Here is a 23,146-nt window from a genome sequence, read left to right on the forward strand (position 1 = left end):
TTGCAAATGTAAAGGGCAACAATAGTAGGAGTAGTATTAATTTAATCATTCTCTCTCCTCTCTCTCTCCCCCCTGTTTCTGAGCAGCATCCTGTATTCTCTTGTCTTGAGAGAGAGAGAGAGTTAAATCCACCATGACATATATTCCTCTCCGAATTCCCTAAACCGGCAAACTCTCCATTTCTCCATTCAAACACATTAGTTTTTGCTTCATTCCTTTTCTAGATTAACTACTGATTCTCAGATTAGAGCATTTCTTGAAGTGGATTGCTGATTTCAATAGATTGTTGTTTAGGTTTCCTGGGAAGAAATTGGAGTTGATTATCTGAATTGAATTTTTCCTTGATTTTTCTTTGTTGAGTCAGAACTGATTGGAAAGAGGGGGGAAAAGGAAAGAAAAAGGCACCAAACTTTACCCTTCCCTTGAAGAACAATCCAGTATTAGGTTTGTGGGAGCCATCAAAATCGAACCTTTGACTAAGAAAAGGAGTAATCTCTCTAATTTGGGAGAAGGGTTTTGTGGGAAAATTGAATCTTTTTTCCAGTTCTCCACCATGACCAGGAATCTGATGTCTCTGGATAAATGGAGAGATTATTTCACCACCGCGAATTCCGATATATTCAGCGTAATTGAGCATGCAATCATGGTTGCCGCTTCTGATTTCCCTTTTGATTTCAAGTTGAAGAGGGATCGGATTGCTGAGATGCTCTTCACATGTACACTGACGGCAAAGTGCATAGGCTGCAACAACGCTGAGCTCTGTGTTGCGTTTGATGATTGTGTGAAGGAAATTGTTGTTGATGGTAAAGATTCAAAGGGGAGCAAAGTGAGCAGCAACAGTAGAAGTGGAGTAGAAGTTGGTGATGATGATCACACAGGGGTGATGGAGGTGAATGCCGATAATCAGGCTCGTGATCAAGAATATGCTGATGTTGAAGCACTCACTGCTGAGATTGAGGAGGAAACTCAGTTTCTTGAAGAGGTTGCTAGGATCAAAGAGGTTATTGATGAGAGGGAAGGAAAGGTTGTTTGCTTGCTCTTACTATGTTGTTGTTCATTGTTTGATTGATGATACAGTTTCCCCTTTTTCATAATTTCTTGAATTGTAGTCATTCTTATTGTGTGAACAGCTATGATCTAGCAGTAGGTTGTTTTCTTGAATGAACTTGAGAGATAGTTGGTAGTGTAGTGTTTGTCCATTTATGGTTATGATATATTTGTGGGAGTGATTTGTTTGGTGTAGGGTTTGGACTAAATTGCTTGCTAGATTTGGTTTATTTATTAGAGCATGTTGTTTGTTGGCAGTCTGAAGAGGTGCTGTTTGAATCACTGAGGCGGCTGCAGTTGATGCCGTTGTCTGTGGAGATCCTAAAGGTTTGTGTTTTCGAGCGGAAAAGTGATTCTGCATTGTTGTGATACAGATTCTAACTGATTTTGTTTCTACTTCAGACAACAGAGATTGGGAAATCTGTTAATGCTCTGCGTAAGCATGGATCAAAGGAGATTCGGAATCTTGTTAGGCGACTAGTTGAGTAAGTGATCTCGTCTCTCAGCTGCATTGTCGTGCTGGCTTTAGTTCGTTGGTGTTGATTTACTATTCTTGATTGGTGCTGCATTGATTATTAGATAGCGGTGATTTTAATTGTTACGTTACACGTGGTGGTCTCATTGCCCGGTTCGTACTATTTTGACATTAAATGAACGGATTCGGTTGACACGTTGCGTTGTAATTACTTTGGTCAGCCCCGTTTAGGCAATGCAAGATATTTAATTTCGTTGATAAGTGTTCTGATCCGTACCCCTAAATTCAGGGACTGGAAACTCATGGTTGACGAGTGGGTTAGTGCTATGACAGCCATTGCAGGTACTTGACCTAAAACGGCTTTTAAAAAGTCGGGAATCAAGAATCTTGGTCGTTAGTCTGGCTTACGAATTTATGCGTTATTCCTTCTCTGTAGGTGCGAATACTACTGAGACTGGAAAAACATCTGGCGTTGAAGAAGAGGAAGAGGAAGAAGAAGGGCTTCCGTCTCCTCCTCTAGACGAAGGAGCTTTCTTTGCGGCTCCAACATCAATGGAGTGGTCGCAGGTATTAAATAGTTTCCCTCTTGTTTATGTTTAGAAAGTTCTCGAATGAAATAATTTGCACGTTGACTGACATGACCTTCATTTTATATCTTGTGCCAATTCGATTCGTGAAGTTCTTTGATGGCATGGATGATGATGGAAGTGAGTAATCTTTTCTTATTGCTCGAATTCTTTCTGTTTCCGCCTTATGCTATATGGTTCTTTGTCGGAATTCCCCAAGCGAGATTCATGATTTAATTCGGGTTGTTGCTCGACTTGTTTCAGATCTTCAAAACTGTGGGGAATTCAACAAGAACCAGAAAAATGGCAGAACACGAACTGACATTCCCACAAGGAAATCTGAGAGTCCAAACGATTCGAGAGTTCCTCCCAAGGACTTGAAGGCTGGAAACCGGAGGAATCAAGAATCTATGACGAAAAAACAATCTCCTCCCTTGAAACCGAACACACCAGCCAGGCCGAAGCCTCCCAGCAATGAGATGGGCACCAGGAGACCTAATCCAGTCGCGCAACCAAATGGAAACTATGTCTTCAAGGCCCAGCAACACGGCACAATTCCAAAGAAACCACCTACTCAACAACAAGAGGTATGCACTCCCTTCGTAGGTAGTCTGCTCGTTCTAACAAATTTGAAACCCTAACCTCAATGTTCGTTGTATTTCTTGTACCAGAAGTTGAATCGTGTCAACGGGGCTTCACATCAGATGAAACTGGAGGATGCTAAGAGGAAGCTTCACGAGCGCTATCAAGAAGCCGAAAAAGGTTAGTTAGTTAGATAGCACAATGTACTTTCCCTATCAATGTGATGTACAATTTTTTAAATTCGCGTGTTTGTGAATTCTCGACAGCCAAGAAGCAGAGAACGATACAAGTAGTCGAGCTGCGTGACCTCCCGAAGCAGAGTCTTGGCCGAGGGAACCAGAATACAAGGCAGGGCAACCAAAACAGGCAATGGGCACTGGGCCGGTGGTAACTGTCATAATCCCCTAACCATAGTTCTAATAATCTCGAGTTCCCTTCCCACCTAAACCATGGTGAGCGGAGTGGAGTGGAGTGGAGTCGCTAACCTCCCGGTTACTCTAGGGGAAACGAGACTCCCCGAGCGATATAGATCTATGTAGGATAGAAATATTGCAGTTGATCATTTTTACAAATGCATAAAGCAATGTGATTGCTATGCAACATTAAACTATGGCCTCCTTTTAGATACTACAATTTTTTGTTTGTAAAGAATTGGGAGGGATTTTTTAGCGCATAAATGAAGTACATTGGACTATTACATTGAGTCATGTCATCCATTTTTTTTGAGTCATGTCATCCATTTGACTTTTTGTTTTTGCTTATTGAGTTTGAATCATGGTTTTTAAAACATAGGAGTTGGTTGTTTGTGTTGGATTGGTTGAACAATATGCATGACTGATCTCTTTTCTTTCCCCTTTTTATGAAAACACAAATCTTGATTTTGTAAGAAAAGGTCCAATTCCAACATGGGGTGCCCTAGTTTAGGGTCCACGCCTATGAAATTGACCAATTCTTGCTTTCTATGATATTATAGTTTATGAATTATTATTATTGACTCAACTACACCCCCATTCCCATATTCAACGTATATAAAAATTAATCAATTAAATATAACAACCCCAACAAAATTATCAAGATCTATCCAGAATAAGGAAAATTGCTATTAGCCTATGGTTGGATTATTTTATTGAATTTTGTATTTCACGTGGTTATTTGCTACAAATGCATATAGGTATATAATAGACAATGAATGAAATAAAATGAGATTTTTGACCGATGAAGATTGCAACATGTTATAGTGGTCCCAATTTCTCTAGCTGCCTACAATTTTGACCAAAATCACAATTTTGGGTACATCATGTTGCAATATTTTTTAATTAGGTTTTTCAATTTTCAATATTTTATTCAACGTTTTACCGATCTTGGATCTCCAACCTTTTTTGCTGCGTAATCCTTCCACTGTTCTCTCTATATTTCATTTTTCTTAAGAGACCGCAATAATTTTCATATTCACCTCATGATCACAGTAATTTGAAAATTCAATTTATTAATTGAAATGGGATCATATTTATTAAATAATTTGGGCTTCGTTATTATTATGAAAGTGAAGCTTAAATTCTAACTCGTCATCATGTACAGTAATTCGAATTTTCAATTTATTAATTGAAATCAAATCATTTTATGGAAGTGAAGCTTACTACTATATTGTTATTCAGGGGGAAAGGAAACTGATGTTCAGCATTTATCTGTCAGGGGATAATTAATGATACTGATTGAAATGGAATATCATTTAATTGCAGCATTTATAAATTGAAATGAAATCATTTTACTAACTAAATTGGGCTTCACAATTATTCCTGACAGATAAATGATCCAATTGAAATATATTCCATTTTTAGCCATTCTGTAGAATCAGAAGAGAAGAGCATATCCAATAATGACCTGACCAGAGAGAAAATTTTAAACATGCTATATTACTTTTTCTCATGTATCTCAAGGTCAAGGAAATGAAAAGGTCAAAAAGTAAGTATAGAATAAGTAAGTATAGAAAATTTAAATTTATAGTGGTATCTTGGAAAAATATACCCTAACTTTCAGCAAAAAATTTTTGTAAAGGATAAGGTGCATTGTCTTGTTCAACCTAAAATTCTCTCTAATAAAATACTATAAAACCCCAAATAGAATAGGAAAATGGCTTTAATAGTATTACTACAATACTCATCCATTTTGGTTTTTAAATAAGATATATTCATTCTTGGGTTAACATTATAATAAACCTAAATAACTTATTTTTATTTTATGAGTATAAAAAGCAAGTAGATATATAGAATATTCTTTTAAATTCAGTTTGATATAAATAGTTAAAATAAAATTGCTATTGCTACTATTTAATAGTACGACATTTATATTAAAATGAGTTTGGATTTGGTGAAAATAAGTGGGGATAACTCTAATAACAGAGGCAAAAAAGAATTAAATCAAGAATATGTTGAGCCCTCGACACTAATATGAATATCTATACATATTTTGAAGCAAAACAACATAATACTAATAGATTGACCACAAATAAAAGTAGGACAAATTTATTAATTCCTCATTAATTGAATTCCTACTATTATTACAGTTTGTATTTTCATTGAATTCTTCATACAAAAAATGGAAATAGCATACTATTATTACTAGTATAATATATACAAGAAAATCGTCCAATCAAAGAAGTACTTGGGTGTTGATAATGGGCAGCTAATAATTTAGCATTTGATGTTGATAATGCTTGTAGTATGCTGTCTTCCATCATAAATTCGTAGTGGAATCATTGGCTTTCTTTTTATGTTGGTAATGGTGGGAAAGCGACTGGTTCATGTATTGTGATCGTTACAGTAAAAATTAAAGTTTACGATTCAAATCTTGCTCCCAATTTAATGAATTAAAATAAACTTGTACTACTATATATAATTTCCTTATATAGTAAATTTCAAAACACAATTTAACATTTGTTCAATAATATAACGTGCCTATATGGGCGAGACACGCATTTGACTAAGGTAGTCCCACCTTTTCTGACGGCAGAAATGAATGAGATCAATCCAAAACTACTACTATTACAATTTACAGCTTATCCTATGCTCATATTGTGGGTGGTCCTACAAATAGACTATAGTCGACTTTAGGTCACAATCTTCCCTCATTTTTCAAAAAAAAATAATAATAAAAAAAATAAGTTTGAAGTCCACATTGGATTCCGCGATGGGAACCGGCTACAATAGGGCCGGAAATCCCGCCACCCGCCGGGTGAAACACGGCCGGCCAACTCTCCCCTTTTCCCCCTTTCAATAGTGTCGGAAATTCCGCCGCATGCGGCCGGCCGGAATTCTAGCGCTATTGTTGATGCCCTAAATGCATATGTTACTCCACCCGGCCCGAATGTGAAGTACTCCCTCCGTCCGCGAATAGGAGTCTTGTTTTTCTATTTTTATCCGTCCATAAATAGGAGTTTCAGTTCATAACGATTATAAATTGTTAAGAATCTCACATTCCACTAACTTAATGCACTCATATAGCGTTTAAAACTAATGTTATATACAAGTAAGATTCATATTCTATTAAGTTTCTTCCACCGAATTTTCTTAATTATTATTTTTTAAATTCATACCGAAAAGAATTGAGACTCCTATTTGTGGAAAGATGGAGTAATACATAGTGCATCGTGTTGCAAGATTGTGGTGATTAGTGATCAAGGAAAAAATAAATTGTACTTAAGACACATAAATAGTAGGAGCAGCGTTCATGAATGTCTTTAACCTACATCAACATATACCACTTCATTTTTTAACCATTATTAAGCATTGCATCAATTGACAAAAATGGCCGGCAATCCTGTATCAATATGATACTCCAAGATTTATTGTTGAGCCACAAGTTTTGTTGCAGTTATGGGCGGATCTCATACAGGGGGTGAAACATCCCAATCCAAAATAATTAAGGTTCGTTCGGTACACGGAATTGGAATTGAATTGGAACTAGAATTCTACGGAATTGAATTTGAAAGAATTGAATTATAATTAAATTCCAAATCCTTTGTTCGGTTAAATGATAATTGATGAGAAATAGAATTCAAAAAAATTATGTAGTGTGTGTCTTGCCGGTATGTGTTATGTGTGTGGGCAGGTGTGTGTGTGGGCTAGTGCGTGTATGTGTGGGGGCTGATGTGTGTATGTGCATGGGTTTGTGTTTATGTGCGCATGAATGTGTAGGTGTGTGTCGTGTGTGTGTGTGTGTGTGCAGTAATGTGCAGGTGTGTGTCGTGTGTGTATGTGCAGGGGTGTGTAGGTGTGTGTCGTGTGTGTGTATGTGCAAGGGTGTGTGTGTGGTGTGTGTGGTGTGTGTGACTGTGTGCAGGTGTGTGCGCGCGCGCGCGCAGGTGCAGGGGTGTGTGTGTGTGTATGTGCAGGGGTGTGTAAGCAGGTGTGTGTGTGTGTGTGTTTGTATGTGCAGGTGTGTGTGTTTGTATGTGCAGGTGTGTGTGTGTGTGTGTTTGTGCAGGTGTGTGTGTAGGAGTGTGCATGTGTGTGTTGTGTGTGAAAGTGCAATTTTATTATTACTCAAAATTCTAATTATCTACTTCTCATTTGGAAATTCAAATTGTGGAATTGAGAGGAATTGAAATTGTAATTCAATTCAAAATCCAAATATTTTGTGGTACCGAACATTGGATTTGGAATTGGAAGCTCCAATTTCAATCCGCATGTCTAATTCTGTGATATCGAACAGAGCCTTATTCTTTATGTAAGTTTTAGCACCTTTTTTTTTCACTTTTCATTGTCGTAAAAAAGTTTATTTCAGCTTGTCCAAATAAATGTACTACTACTTCCACCCCTAATCGTAGTGGCCGTTACTCAGAATAAAATAAATCATCCAAACATTTGGTCTTGGATTTAGCTACTTCTACTCCCTCAATTCCATAGTAATGGAGGCGTTTCTTTTTGACACGTTAGGTGAGTTACGTAAAGGGAGAATAAAGTGGAAAATGAAAAAGGTAGAGAGATGAGGAGAGAAAAAAAGTAAGAGAGGGTAAAGTAAATGTGAAAAAATTTGTTGACTTTTAAAATGACTCTATTACTATAGAACGTACTAAAATGACCAAATGACTCTATTACTATCGAACGAGGAAGTACTTAGATAATGTATATAATTAAAATAAAATAAAATATAAGCCATAATAACTTATTGTTGGATGACTTATCTTGTTAATTCTAATTCACTCTCTTATCTTGATTTGTGTATGGCTTTTGCCATTTTTTTTTTAGAGAAACGTTTTCTTAACGCATTGTAAACAAAATTTTATTCAATATGTGAGATATGCTCTGAACTATCCGATGACACGTGTGCCTTTCTCTACTTTAGATTTTTCATTTTGGGGCGTTTATTTTATCTGAAACATACTTAAAAAGAATAATTATTTTATTTTATTTTATTTACTTTCCTACTATTGTTTTTTAATCACTAAATAACATTGTAGAAAGAGGAGTAATAAAATAACGAATTGTAGAAGAGAGAGAGTAATTACAGTGCCTAATATACCCTCTATGGAATTTTAAGGGTAAATAAGAAAGTAAACAGTCTCAATTCGTCAAATATAAATAGAGTGAACTACAAAAATAGTCCCTGGACTATGCATTTATCTCGCCAGACAACCCTGGACTTTAAAAATATCCCCAGACAACCCTGGACTAAGCGTTTATCTCAAAATTGGTCCTTTTTCACTGTTTCGTACCGAAAATACCCTTTTAGGGCTTTGGGCATTTTCGGAAGTTCAAAAAAATCACTTTTTCAGATGTCAGCACATTTAATGATTTGTTGCAGGTTGTGTCATTATATTAATCCAGATGTCTTTCTCTCTCTCATTCTTTCTCTCACCTTCTCTCCTCCATCTCTCTTCTCTTCCCTTCTTCTTCCTCCCCTTTCTTTCTTCTGCAAAAGTCGAGAAAACATCTCGACTCAAGAAAGAAATCAAAATGTCTTCGCTTTCTGTTACAAAATCGATTGATGGAGGAGGCAGGACTGGTTGTAGTTGGCTCCGATTTGAGTACGAAAATTGTCTGTGCCGGCAAAGAGCGATTCTCAAAATCGTTGTTGATCCAATAAAGGAATCAAATGGAATGTTGTATTTCGTTTGCGAGAAAAAGGGCAAGATTGGAGGCTGCAAGTATTTTCGGTGGTGTCATCCCAAGTGTGTGGATTTTGAAGGCTGCAATTACTTGGTTGAGCATGGTGGGCGTGAAGACGAAGTTGGAAGACAAGATGAAGTTGATTCTGAATTATCTACAAATCGTGTTGAAGGTGGAAGTAAAGTTAAAGATTATATTTTGGTGTTATTTGTTGGGTTTTCGTTGTGATTGTTTCGTTTGTAGCCATTATGGTGAGTTAGAGATGGAGGAGAGAAGGTGAGAGAAAGAATGAGAGAGAGAAAGACATCTGGATTAATATAATGACACAACCTGCAACAAATCATTAAATGTGCTGACATCTGAAAAAGTGATTTTTTTGAACTTCCGAAAATGCCCAAAGCCCTAAAAGGGTATTTTCGGTACGAAACAGTGAAAAAGGACCAATTTTGAGATAAACGCTTAGTCCAGGGTTGTCTGGGGATATTTTTAAAGTCCAGGGTTGTCTGGCGAGATAAATGCATAGTCCAGGGACTATTTTTGTAGTTCACTCTTAATTTTATATTTTTAGCTGTCTAATAAAGTTTTACTATTATATACACATTTGTAATTTCTAAATTCCATGTAATAATATTTTTTTCTTACTGTTTTTATTGATTTATTGTGAATGTGCATGAAAGCTATTTGGTCTGTGCATCGGGTGATTAAACTAGTTATAATTATATCATTATTATTACTATTTTTAGTAAATGTGATGTGCACAGTATTAATTTTAAAAAATTAATGTGTATTTTTATAATTATATTATATGTATATGTATATTATATTTTTATACACATTGAAAATTGAAAATTTTAAGAAAAATTGTAATGTTTTGTTCGATTTGAAAATATCAATTAACTTAGATTAAATATGATGTTAATGAGTTGAAGGGAAATTTGGGAAAGAATAAATGGAGAATGACCTTAAATGCAAGAGTGAACTACAAAAATAGTCCCTGGACTATGCATTTATCTCGCCAGACAATCCTGGACTTTAAAAATATCCCCAGACAACCCTGGACTAAGCGTTTATCTCAAAATTGATCCTTTTTCACTGTTTCGTACCGAAACTACCCTTTTAGGGGTTTGGGCATTTTCGGAAGTTCAAAAAATTCATGTTTTCAGTTGTCAGCACATTTAATGATTGTGCAGGTTGTCTCAATATATTAATAACTCTCTCATTCTCTCTCTCACCTTCTCTCCTCCATCTCTCTTCTCTTCCCTTCTTCTTCCTCCCCTTCCTTCCTTCTGCAAAAGTCGAGAAAACATCTCGACTCAAGAAAGGAATCAAATGGAATGTTGTATCCCTTTTGCAAGCAAAAGGTTAAGGTTGGTTGGAGGCTGCAAGTATTTTCGGTGGTGTCATCCCAAGTGTGTGGATTTTGAAGGCTGCAATTACTTGATTGAGCAAGGTGGGCGTGAAGACGAAGTTGGAATAGAAGACGATGTTGATTCTGAAGTATCTAGCTCCTCCATCTCTCTCTCACCTTCTCTCCTCCATCTCTCTTATTCTGCAAAAGTCGACGCAACATCTCGACTGAAATGGATTATTGCGAGAAAAAGGGCAAAGGTTTAATTTCGGTGGTGTTATCCGAATTGTGTAGATTTTAACTTGGTTTGGCAGATTCGGCGCGAAGGTGGGGTTGAGGGAAAGGTCGGACGAAGTTGATTTGTTAGATAGACTGCAGTTAGTGAGTTTTGGGGAATCTTTTATTGGCGTGAATTTTATTTGATTATGTGTTTGTAAGGTGTAAGTTAGGAATTTTATTAATTTTGAAGGTTTGAAGGTTGTGATGTTGTATTTTGATTGAAAAAAAAAGATTTCGATTCTTTCTCTGAATAAAAAAAAAGAATATGAAAATCACTCTCTCCGAAGTAGAAGTATGAAATAAGCATTTTCACTCAAAATGTCCAACGTCTGGTAATTAATCAATGCTGGAAATCTAGTTTCGTTTGCATTTTGAGGGCGCTTTAACCTTGCAAAAATACTTATCAGCTTTTCTTCAGACTATTTTCCACTAATGTGTGTGTTTGGATTTCTGTTTTTCTCCATTTTATTGTGTTTAGGCGTATGTATCGGGTTGTGTAGGTGTTTATATTGGTTGATAATGTAGGGTTCAATGAGTTGAATGAGTTCGTTGGAAGTTGGATGATTTGAACGCGTATTTGGCTGATCATTGGGTACTGATCGAATTAGACATATCAGTTCGAAACTAATATGTCATATTTGGTTTGGAAAATAATATCATCTTTATTAATTAATATCATATTTGGTATATGTGTATATTTGATAGTACATGCAAATTCGGGTGAGGCTGACAGATTGAAAAAGTTAAAATTTTCAACAGTCTAAAATAGTCTAAAATGTACAGTACTCTACTTGGGACTGCAATTGATATTTCTTCAAACTCAATATGATATTAAAATTTGGGACTACACCGGATATAACTACCAGGTATCAAATTTGATATTATTTGCGTTGATTAAGTCGAGTACTACATCCGATATTATTTCAACAAGATTCATTTCAGTAACATCTCCAGCTCACTCCATTCTCTAACTAGTGAACAGTTTTTTTTTCGATGCGTATATGTCGTATCCATTTCATACCCATCGAAGAAAAACCCATTCACTCATGACATGGTTAATTTCATTACTCAATTTAGAAATATATGAAACAAACTTGAAACTTCAAAAATTAAGACTCGGTACTTAGAGCACATAAATCAAAATCAAATTACATTGATTTGAACACTACAATTCTTCCCCAACTTTCACGAACTTCATCACCAAATTTTTTTCCCACAAACTGCAATCACAATATCTGAAACAAACATGAAACTTCAAAAATTAATACTCATTAATTAGAACACATACATCAAAATCAAATTACATTGATTTGGAACACTACAATTCTTCCCAAGTTTCACGCACTACTTCACCAATTTTTTTTCCCACAAACTGCAATCTACAGGTGAAAACCTACTTCATCAAACTCACCATAATGGCTACAAACGAAACAATCAACCAAAACCCAACAAATAACACCAAAATACAATCTTTAACTTTACTTCCACCTTCAACACGATTTGGAGATAATTCAAAATCAACTTCATCTTGTCTTCCAACTTCGTCTTCACGCCCACCATGCTCAACCAAGTAATTGCAACCTTCAAAATCCACACACTTGGGATGCCCTTTTTCTCGCAAACGAAATACAACATTCCATTAGATTTTGAGAATCGCTCTTTGCCGGCACAAACAATTTTTGTACTCAAATCGGAGCCACCTACAACCAGTCCCACCTCCTCTATCACTGGATTTTGTACAAACAGCGAAGACATTTTGATTTCTTTCTTGAGTCGAGATGTTTTCTCGACTTCTGCAGAAGGAAGGAAGGAAGGGGAAGAAGAAGAAGGGAAGAGAAGAGAGATGGAGGATACAAGGTGAGAGAGAGAATGAGAGAATTATTAATATAATGAGACAACCTGCACAATCATTAAATGTGCTGACAACTGAAAACGTGAATTTTTTGAACTTCCGAAAATGCCCAAACCCCTAAAAGGGTAGTTTCGGTACGAAACAGTGAAAAAGGACCAATTTTGAGATAAACGCTTAGTCCAGGGTTGTCTGGGGATATTTTTAAAGTCCAGGGTTGTCTGGCGAGATAAATGCATAGTCCAGGGACTATTTTTGTAGTTCACTCATATAAATATATCAAAGTCTGAAATTTTCCATCATAATTTTTTTAAGATAATAAACGTGCAAATTTCATAGTTTAAAAAATAAGATAGATATCTCATCTATCTTGAAATTCTATTATTAAAAAAAATCTACAATATATATGTTTATTATATTTTATTTATTTATCCTCTTTATCAAACTATCTAAATCACTTAAATGTTTATGGAGTACTGTCTTCTTAGTAAATGACAAAAAATACAAAGATAAAGAGCCATCACTTTATTCAAAACGACTGTCATTTTTCCATCACTTTTATTTTCGACTTTTTTGTAATTGCAAACACTCATAACTACCACTTTAAATCGTCAAATCTATCATTTTCATTCTTAACAACACTTAAGATAAGTGAATGGGCTAAAGCCCAACAATACATTCAGCCAAGTTTGGGCTATGTTTATAGAAGTAATAAAGTCTAAATACACAGATGTAAACAATACTCCACTTAATAGTAAATACCAATAAAATAAACTCTACATCCAATCATGCGTGAAATTTGATCCAACTAAATTAACTAATAGGAGTATATGACGGAGAGATTCTCGAGACACAGATAGATGGTGTATTCTTTAGAAGAAACCACATGCAAATTCAAGTATAAAAGCACATGGCCACTTCTCGATGAAACCCAATATATTTGTAAAACGCGTTTTTAAGGATAGGCAGAAATCGCACAGAAGAGAGAATAATACGCTACGAATCAAACATACAACACACTGATATTAACTCCACAATACACTCATATTAACTCCACAAACTCTCCCCACACTTTTTCATGTAGCCAATACTAACCATTGGGGCGAAGAAAAACAGATAGTTTTCAGGCACTCACGGCAGAAATAACGGCATATTAAGTATTTCCAAACACATGTAACGAAGCAAACAAGGTAGGGGACAGTCGAGTGGGCGGCTCTATTTTCTTCTTCACATGTCATCCTCCTCGGCCTCTTCGTCCTGATCGTACTCATCTTCATCGTCCGCTGTAGCATCCTGGTACTGCTGGTACTCGGAGACAAGGTCGTTCATGTTGCTCTCAGCCTCGGTGAACTCCATCTCATCCATTCCTTCACCAGTGTACCAATGCAAGAAAGCCTTCCTCCTGAACATGGCTGTGAACTGCTCGCTCACTCTTCTGAACATCTCTTGAATGGAGGTTGAGTTCCCAATGAAGGTTGATGCCATTGAGAGACCCCTTGGCGGGATGTCACAGACACTGGATTTCACGTTGTTGGGGATCCACTCCACAAAGTAGGAAGAGTTCTTGTTCTGGACGTTGATCATCTGCTCATCGACTTCCTTGGTGCTCATTTTTCCCCGGAACATGGCTGAGGCAGTGAGGTAACGCCCATGGCGTGGGTCAGCAGCACACATCATGTTCTTGGAATCCCACATTTGTTGGGTAAGCTCTGGAACAGTCAGAGCACGGTATTGCTGAGAACCACGAGATGTCAGAGGAGCGAACCCCACCATGAAAAAGTGCAGACGGGGGAATGGAATGAGGTTAACAGCAAGCTTCCGCAGATCAGAGTTGAGTTGACCAGGGAATCGAAGGCAGCAAGTAACTCCACTCATTGTTGCAGAAATCAAGTGGTTCAGATCACCAACTGCATAAAAAGTTAAAGGAATGTAAGCAAGTTAGCAAAAAAAATACAAACTTTTGGGAAGAAAATATTAATAGCAGCAGTTTTGTGCAAATAACGATGAGCCAGGTCATGAAGTAGATATACATAAACACCTAAAAACTTCATTGATCAATAGAGTGCATATAACTTGAGAGGCAAAAGAGCTTGGTAGTTATCCAAAGATAAAACAGCACATTAGCAAACTTTCATCAATTTATAGCAGCATATAGAAACACGGAATGCATGTTGAAAGACAACAAGAAGCAGCGTTCATGCACAACATTTCATATTTAGGTTTGTGTAGCATTTTATTATAGTCAACTCAGCAACAAAACACCACGATTATTCATTATCAGCATAAATTACAACCACATATTTCCTATAACAAAGAAAGTAGATAGGTACTGCCATAACATTTTCAAGATTCTTTTATGATATAAATGCAATTCCAAAAGCAAAAAATAGGTGAAAGATAAAATCATTGCAGGCAGCAGGGGTAAAGGTATTTTATGAAACACTAGATAAAGCAAAGGCATGAAGTATTAGTGAAATATACTCACAGCTAGGAGTGGTGAGTTTGAGGGTCCTAAAGCAAATATCATATAAAGCTTCATTGTCGAGGACCATGCATTCATCAGCATTCTCAACAAGTTGGTGCACTGAGAGGGTGGCATTGTAAGGCTCAACCACTGTGTCCGAGACCTTGGGGGAAGGGAACACCGAAAATGTCAACATCATCCTATCAGGGTATTCTTCCCTGATCTTAGAGATCAGCAGGGTGCCCATACCGGAACCAGTTCCTCCACCAAGTGAGTGGCACACCTGGAAACCTATTGAAATGAATCACGGAGATAATAGAAATAGTCAGAACACGCCAAGATGTCCATCAAGAAAGCAAAAAAAACTTCTTATAAAGTGTAGATTTGTCTGTCGCCGATCACCTTGAAGGCAGTCACAATTCTCAGCCTCCTTTCTTACTACGTCTAGAACGGAGTCGATCAGCTCAGCTCCCTCTGTGTAATGGCCTTTCGCCCAATTGTTCCCAGCACCAGACTGGCCGAAAACAAAGTTATCCGGCCTGAAGATCTGACCATATGGTCCAGTGCGGACACTGTCCATGGTTCCTGGCTCGAGATCCATAAGCACAGCTCTAGGAACAAACCTGCCGCATGATGCCTCATTGTAGTACACATTGACACGCTCCAGTTGCAAATCGGAAGTACCAGCATATCGTCCAGTTGGATCTATGCCGTGTTCTTCGCAAACAACCTCCCAAAACTTGGAACCAATCTGGTTCCCGCATTGGCCTCCCTGAACATGAAGGATTTCTCTCATTTTCCTATAATTTCAAAAGAATTGGTAAGAAGTAGAGGCATTGACATTTATCATAAACATCCATTAGAAAATAAGACAGCTAAATCACTAATAATTTATCGGCAGAATCATCTTTGGCAGCCAAATGCATTTAGGAACAATAATAGTAATTAACACAGTCGACGAAATCAAATTCAAATATTTTTACTTCTGATATATTTCGCACATCATCTAACTAAATGCCTGAACTAAATCTCCATTTTCCTAGCAGATCTCGCACCAGGTCGAAAAAGCCAGCAACTACATTCACAACAAGAAATCTCACAGATCTCAATCAGATCTGCATATTTACGATAGAAAAACTTAGAACTTACAAAGACCTGCATCAAGCGAAGGCGATCCGCCGCTACATCATTCTAAAATTCATCGACGGTTCTCAAATTAAGAAAATAGTGTAGAAAACATAACAGTTTGCTCAATCTGGAATGACATTAGCTCATTCAACGAACACGATCTACAAACATTCAATAATCGAGACCTCATTTCCACAAAGCTTGACACAAAAATCTATAAATGTAAGCCAAAACAGCGCACCAAAAAATGATTAAAAATAAAATACAAGCAAATGAAGCACAGATCTGAGCTGCAGTAATACAAAATCGAAAGAAAATTAACCTGTAAATTTGCGAGCTGAAGAGGAAAATGAACAGGTGATCGAGTAAGAAGTATCTCTACTCGATCGATGAGAGTGAATTAGTGAGAGAGAGTGTGTGAGTGAGATGTCAGACCTAAGAGTGATTTTATATATGTGGACAGAAGCATCGACGGCTCTCATTCGTTCCCTCTCTTTCTGATGAGCTTATGATCTAAGTTATGGACGGTTGAGATGGAATCGGCCTATTAAGAGAGTGATGTTTCATTTAATTCAAACTTTTTTGTTTTATTATGTGAAAAAAAATTCATTTTTATTCAAATTGGTAAAACTTCACATCCAAAGCACGTTAGTGATTCATTTTTTTTAATTGAAGATCTAAGAAAAAACAAAATATCATTAATGTAATTAATTAATTTGTTACTTAAATTAGGATGAAACACAACCCAATTATTAAGACGTTTAGCATAGTTGAATTAGAGATTTTGATAGGTACGTGTATGTTTTTTATTTTTTTTAAATATCTGTAAATATTCTCTATATCCAAATAAATCATTAATTAATTTCCATTTATAAAAATAAGCGTTAACTTTTATAAATAAAATTTGGACGTATTTTATGTGATCAAACAAGCTTAAAACTGAAGTAGCAAAATATATTGAAAAGTGATTGAATTTGATTTGGCTTTCCATATCCAAATAAAATTATAAATTAATCTCAAAATTAGTAATAGATGACACTCATACAGATTTGCCCTTTTGTCACTCGACAACAATGCCCTGTGACCAACAATATTTAAATGGATCTCTAATCAGGAATGTTCGTCGTTATCATACGAAATAATCGTAGAGGTTAACTTGTTTATTTTGGAACATCAAATGATTATTAGAGGAGCGTTACATTTTGATTTTTGTATTCTTAATGATAAGGGTTCAGACCCATAAATCATCCATATATAGTATGTCAAAACTTATTCTTATGCTAAACTAAATTAGAACTAATAAATTAGAATAATTAATTGCTTAGATTGCAATATATGATAGATTTATATAATTTATTTAATCTAAGTCAATCCTTGAATTTTTTTTTTAAAAAAATCCTAAAAGTTTAATTATTTTATATAACTTTCTTAATTTAAATTATTTTTTCATATAATTTACAAGGATTCTAACGAAATTTCAATTGCATACGTTCCGACGAAAAAAACACATAAAATTATAATTTGAATAATTCTATAAAGACTTGATCTTCTTTGCATTGCTACGATGCTCTAAGTTCAATGTATATAATGTCGAAAAATGTAATATTGTTAAAGTGTGTTTTTAAATTTGGAAGCAGTTGTACGTAATGTCCTCAGTGCAGTATATGTAATGCCCTAAACTTAATGTTCGTGATGCTGAATAAATTGTAATGTTGTTTAAATATGTTTTCAAATTCACAAGTAGTGTATCTAATGCTATAAGTGTAGTATATGTAAGAGCACTCCCAATGGTGCCGGCTAAAAGTCGGCGTTTTTTCGCCGTCTATCGCCGAGTTATCGTCGACCAATGGGAGAGGTCGGCGATAATTCGGCGATTTTTCCTCCCGTTTTATCGCCAACCGGCGAAAAATCGCCGGACTATCGCCGACCACTGTGGGCGATAATTCGGCGATAAATATATTTTTTGTTTTTTTTTTTAATTTTCCCCCTATAAATACACACCTTCTCTTCATTCTCTCCCGTGTTTAATACAACGAACTTTATTATTATTATTTGTTTTGTCTTATAAATTAAATTAGCTAGCTTTATTATATACAAAAATAAAACAATTAAATTAGTGATGATGTAAAAATGAAATGTTGAGTTAGGGAGAAATAAGGGAGAAACCATTGGAGCAGTTGGCTAAAAGTTGGCTACAAACTGGGGATAAATTATGGTGCTGATGTGGCGCTGATGTGGCAGGAGTTAGAAGAAATCAGGGAGGTTTTAGGGAAACTGTTGGGAATGCTCTAATGCCCTAAGTATGGTGTATGTTGCCAATAAAGTATTGTATATTTTTCAAATTATATGTATACATAATGCAATTATCAATCGAACCATTTTACCCATAATGTCCAAGTCACATATAACTAATGTCGGCGAAATCATAGATCTAATCATCCAATTTTTGACCTAAGGGTTCATATATATTTGGGCTTAGTTTTGGTATAAAATTAGGATGCATTTTAAACATACCCTCATTAGGGAAATTGTTTGCATTTTTTGTGGTATGTAAAAAATATGTAATGAATCCATATGATAAGTGAGAAAAAAAAAATAAACGTTGGAAGTGTTGGGAATGTGTTCGTATATACAGATGAAAAAAATTTGATTATCACGTATCGTCCATCTATTGGCCAAAACAACTTTGTATGCTCAAGCAAGCATATATGTTTTGGTGTCGTGTGCATAGTGCGTTGCAACAACGTACTTATTGCCTAAGCACTCATCCACCAAAATAATCTTCTCTCCTCGAACTTCCAAATATGCTTGAAACTTGATAAGTAATCTTATTCTGAATATCTCAAATGGACCATGTGATGACTTAGAACATAGCGATCCATAACTGCTAGTCAAGTTTTTTGAAAGAAGTGTCGAACCAAGAGTGGAAGGACATTTTCACTGTTTGGGGTGATAGAGAGATATGTTCCATTGCCAACAATAATACCAAAGGTTGCTGGAGATCTTGCAGCTGAAAAAGAGGTGATCGATGGTTTCCGTTTCCTCCATGCATAGAACATATTGATATCCTCAATGCCGACGACATTTAACTTGTGCAAACTCTATTTGGTATTGAGTCTTCCTTGGAGAATGAGCCATAGATGAAGTTGAGCTCGGGGTGGGGCGCGGTTCCTCCAATGTATTCGACCTAGGTAAGGTACGGGGGTGAGCTCTCCTTCTCCATTCGCTGGAAAACCTACTAGACAAAATTAGATACTGGAAAAGGATTTGACTTATCACCTAACCACACCCTCACATCCCTAATGTTTGATTGGTTCATGGCTGCTAGGAGGTCACCAACTAAGTCTTCTTCATGTGCAAATATTTTCCTTCTCCATCTGAAATTCCATCTCCAGCCTTCTTCTTCCCAATCCCCCATGTTCTCAATAAGATTTTCATTCTGCATCGGTATCATAACCAGTCTAGGTAAACGATTTTTACTTTTTTAGACTTCCGGTCTTTGTCTAATAGTCGAGCCATAAGCTTGTATACGTCTCGTCACCAACTTTCACAAGAATGCTTTTCTTAGCTGCATGGTCCACTGCCTCGTTAAAATTGTTAAAGCCAATGATCTGGCCCTATACTTGTTAGACACTTTCCTTCAACAACAGAGTTTGCTCTTCAACGAACCTCCACCACCATTTGAACAATAAATTATACTCCCTCAGTCCACGAAAAATAGGACACATTGTGAATGGCACGGGTTTTAATGTGAAATTGGTAAAGTAAGAGAGAGGTGGTGTTAGTGGAATGTGGGGTCCATATTATTAGTAAGAGAGAATGGAAAAAAGTAAGAGAGAAGTTATTAAAACTTTCATTTTTTAAACATGGTCTATTTTTTGTGGACAACCAAAAATAGCAAATGTGGTCTATTTTTCGTGGACGGGGGGAGTAATTTCTGGTAGAGATATCACCCTTACCTAAGTTTCCGTGATTGATCGGTTTTTGAATGGTTTCCCAAGCTATGAGATTCCATCCTTCATCACCGTTTTTCTTTTCTTAAAAGAAACATCTTTGTGTCTATGCAATATGCACACATTGTAAGTGCTCCAAAGAATGATCTATTTATAATGCAAATTTATTTACAAAATTATAAATTTAAACGCCTAAAAATGTACTCCATAGTTAATTTGGGTCCATAGCATTACAAAACTTTCATTATGTTGCTATGCTCGATTTTTTTAAAAATATTATTCATCCCATTTTAATAAAAAAAAGATTTATCACCAATAAGTGTATAACATATAAAAGGTGAATCGAAGATTCAAAGCAATAGTAATTTTGATGACGCAAACAAGTTAAATTGGCTTAATATGGTAAAACAGATCTAGACCGATCGATCCATTTGATCCAACGGTTGGAAAATTCAAATCAATGAGACCGTTGAACATTATGAAATTAATCGCCGCACTGTGTTGCCTTAAAACCCCATTTGCTCTCCCTCTCTTCATCAACTTCCCTTACTTTTCCAGCGAGAGAGAGAAAGAAGAAGACGGTTTTAGAGTTTTATTTTCTCCAAGATTCTGAGAATGGCCTCAAGGCAGATGGTTCAACAACGTAAGTGATCTTCTGCATTTCTTTTTAAATTTTTTCCTTTTTTGTTTTTTCGTACCATCTTTCACTGTTTCTTGTTGAAGATGACATGCTTTTATTCATTCGTTTAAAGGGAAATGGATTCTCTCGATTTAACCCCTTTTGATCTTAAAAAAGAAATCATTTGTTTTGGGGCGTGATCACTGTTTTTGATTGATTGAAGATGGATTCATAATCTCTTAATTTCACCCTTTTGATCCTAATTTTCCGTTGGGAGAGGTGACCAATGTATTGATAATCAAGATGACTTATTCTCCTTCTCTCATTTTCTTGGATTATTTCCTTTTCCTTCAAATGAAATCTAACCTTGCTTCTGTGAATTTTACAGCGAATAAACAGAACAAAGTGGCGGCGGAGAGGAAGAGCCGCCGCGCACTGGGAGACATTGGGAATCTCATCCCTGCTGATGGGGCTGTTGAAGGCAAACCGATTCCTCGGATTTCTCGACCTGTTACGAGGTATCATCAATTCTCAAATAATACCATTTTTCATGCTCTCACGAATATTGGAAAAGAAAAGATGAAAACTTTGGATACCCCTTGATCGTGTTGAGTGTGTGTTTTTTTAGGAGTTTTGGTGCTAGAGCACTCGCTAATGCACAAGCTCAAACCAACAAGGTTCTTCTTGAACCCTATTTATTTCTTCTCTGCTATTCATTTAATTCAATTGGTTTATCTTATCTGTGTTGTCTGAATCTTGCAGAATTCACTGGAGGCTAATGCAGCTCTGCCAGAGAAGAGGGCGGTGGCGCGTAGGCCGGTGCAGAAGAAAGCTGTGAGCACAAAACCTAAGCCGGAGGAGATCATTGAGATTAGCCCGGATTCAAATGAAGTTCCAGTGAGGGAGAGGAAGCTTCTTAGCAAGGAAATTGAGCCGAAAAAGAAGCTTCCAACTCTCACCTCAGCCCTCACAGCAAGAAGCAAGGTCACATATGTTGCTCCCTAGTTTTTTCAATTGGAGGGCTATTGCAGTTTCCCCCAATTCTCATGTGTGGTTTCCCCGGCTATTTTGCAGGCTGCAACGATTGTTGATATCGATGCTCAGGATTTGGGCAATGATTTGGCTGTTGTTGAGTATGTTGAGGAGATTTATAAGTTCTACAAGTCAGTTGAGGTATATATACATGATAATACATCAATGTTTCAGGGGTAAAGAGAGATTAATTAGATTGTACTATATATGTTGCTGTTGGTGATGTTTTTATACATTTTGCAGAATGAGGGAAGGGCTAAAGACTATATGGATTCACAGCCTGAGATAAATGAGAGAATGAGAGCAATTCTAATTGATTGGCTGATTCAAGTCCACTACAAATTCGAGCTCTCTCTTGAGACACTATACCTCACTATCAACATCATTGATAGGTTTCTAGCATCCAAGACTATTTTAAGAAGGGAGCTGCAGTTGGTGGGAATGGGGGCAATGCTCATAGCCTCCAAATACGAAGAGATATGGGCGCCTCAGGTTGCCAGAAGAGTTCATTTTGATCTAACAAAAGTTACACAGCTTGGTTATCTAGGTCTCATGTGATCTTTTGTAGGTGAATGACTTGGTGTGCATCTCGGATAGAAGCTACACCAACGAGCAAGTCTTGGTGATGGAGAAGAGGATCCTGGGGGAGCTCGAGTGGAACTTGACTGTCCCAACGCCATATGTGTTCCTTGCTCGCTTCATCAAAGCATCAATGACCGGTTCTGATGTAAGAAAACGCATCCCCTCCACGACACATTTCCAAGTATCTTAATCACCTAGTGTGATGAATGATGATTAGATCATGTTTGTAGGTGGAGAATATGGTCTATTTTCTCGCTGAGCTAGGGATGATGGACTACGAGATTCTTGCGTACTCTCCCTCTATGGTTGCTGCCTCAGCAGTCTACGCAGCAAGATGCACATTGCAGAAGTCTCCAGCGTGGAATGAGACACTCAAAATGCACACTGGTTTCTCAGAACAACAGCTCATGTGAGAATCTTGAAACTACCAACCACGTCATTGACATTAAGCAACCTTAACTTAATGAATTTGATGTTTTTTTGTGTTGATGTTGTGGTGATGATGACTGCTTGTAGGGATTGTGTTAAGAAGCTCGTGGCGCTGCATGCGTTGGCTGGACTTCAGAAACTGAAGGGGATATACAAGAAATACAGCAGCTCAGAGAGAGGGGGAGTTGCACTCTTTCAACCAGCCAAATTTCTCTTGGCTAATTGATTAAGATGGATGCTTCATTTTGGATTTTTTTTTGTGTTGTTGAAGAGATAAGCAATCTTGTTATCAAAACTACATTCTTGTAGTTGCAGAGATAATCAATCTTTTCATGTCTTCTATCTTCAAGATTATCAAAACTTGGTTATTGTAGATAAACGAATTCTCAATATTTTTTGCTACAAATGTGTTTTTACTTGTTACTACTATAAGCCAAACTGATTCATTTTAGCGTATTTATTGTAGTTGAACACGATTAGAAATGTAATAAGGATCTATTAATTGGTGTGCCTAACAATCTATAAAGTTTGTACTTGGTTGAATTTAATGTAAAATCATGCTAGAAAAAGGATGGTATTGATTGTGCATTTTATTTTCATTATTTCATTGATTTAGGGAACCACAAAAGTCAATTATAGGGCATACATATCATTACATCTAAACTACCACACATCACATCAATGCA

At 36.5% G+C, this 23,146-nt stretch overlaps 3 protein-coding genes across 3 annotated transcripts; 2 read left to right on the top strand and 1 right to left on the bottom strand.

Moving 5' to 3' along the window:
• Nucleotides 1–33: 33 nt before the first annotated feature.
• On the top strand, nucleotides 34–3,373 carry LOC125190373 (probable mediator of RNA polymerase II transcription subunit 26b). Its single transcript, XM_048087659.1, has 9 exons — nucleotides 34–1,024; nucleotides 1,306–1,374; nucleotides 1,450–1,532; nucleotides 1,812–1,864; nucleotides 1,959–2,089; nucleotides 2,202–2,229; nucleotides 2,353–2,675; nucleotides 2,760–2,850; nucleotides 2,937–3,373. The coding sequence occupies exons 1-9, from the start codon at nucleotides 554–556 to the stop codon at nucleotides 3,059–3,061; spliced, it is 1,374 nt and encodes a 457-aa protein (XP_047943616.1). The 5' UTR covers nucleotides 34–553; the 3' UTR covers nucleotides 3,062–3,373.
• A 9,883-nt stretch (nucleotides 3,374–13,256) lies between these two features.
• Nucleotides 13,257–16,285, bottom strand: LOC125190924 (tubulin beta-5 chain). Its single transcript, XM_048088346.1, has 4 exons — nucleotides 16,168–16,285; nucleotides 15,120–15,517; nucleotides 14,739–15,008; nucleotides 13,257–14,160 (listed from the first exon to the last, which is right to left on the bottom strand). The coding sequence occupies exons 2-4, from the start codon at nucleotides 15,511–15,513 to the stop codon at nucleotides 13,481–13,483; spliced, it is 1,344 nt and encodes a 447-aa protein (XP_047944303.1). The 5' UTR covers nucleotides 15,514–15,517; nucleotides 16,168–16,285; the 3' UTR covers nucleotides 13,257–13,480.
• Nucleotides 16,286–20,398: 4,113 nt separating this feature from the next.
• Nucleotides 20,399–22,880, top strand: LOC125190337 (G2/mitotic-specific cyclin S13-7-like). The gene is made up of 9 exons (XM_048087614.1): nucleotides 20,399–20,441; nucleotides 20,806–20,935; nucleotides 21,046–21,094; nucleotides 21,180–21,401; nucleotides 21,492–21,590; nucleotides 21,693–21,941; nucleotides 22,018–22,176; nucleotides 22,262–22,440; nucleotides 22,548–22,880. Exons 1-9 carry the CDS (start codon nucleotides 20,414–20,416, stop codon nucleotides 22,684–22,686), a joined length of 1,254 nt encoding a protein of 417 aa, XP_047943571.1. The 5' UTR covers nucleotides 20,399–20,413; the 3' UTR covers nucleotides 22,687–22,880.
• Nucleotides 22,881–23,146: the final 266 nt, after the last annotated feature.

This window comes from Salvia hispanica, chromosome 5, assembly GCF_023119035.1.
Source record: "Salvia hispanica cultivar TCC Black 2014 chromosome 5, UniMelb_Shisp_WGS_1.0, whole genome shotgun sequence".
NCBI lineage: Eukaryota > Viridiplantae > Streptophyta > Magnoliopsida > Lamiales > Lamiaceae > Salvia > Salvia hispanica.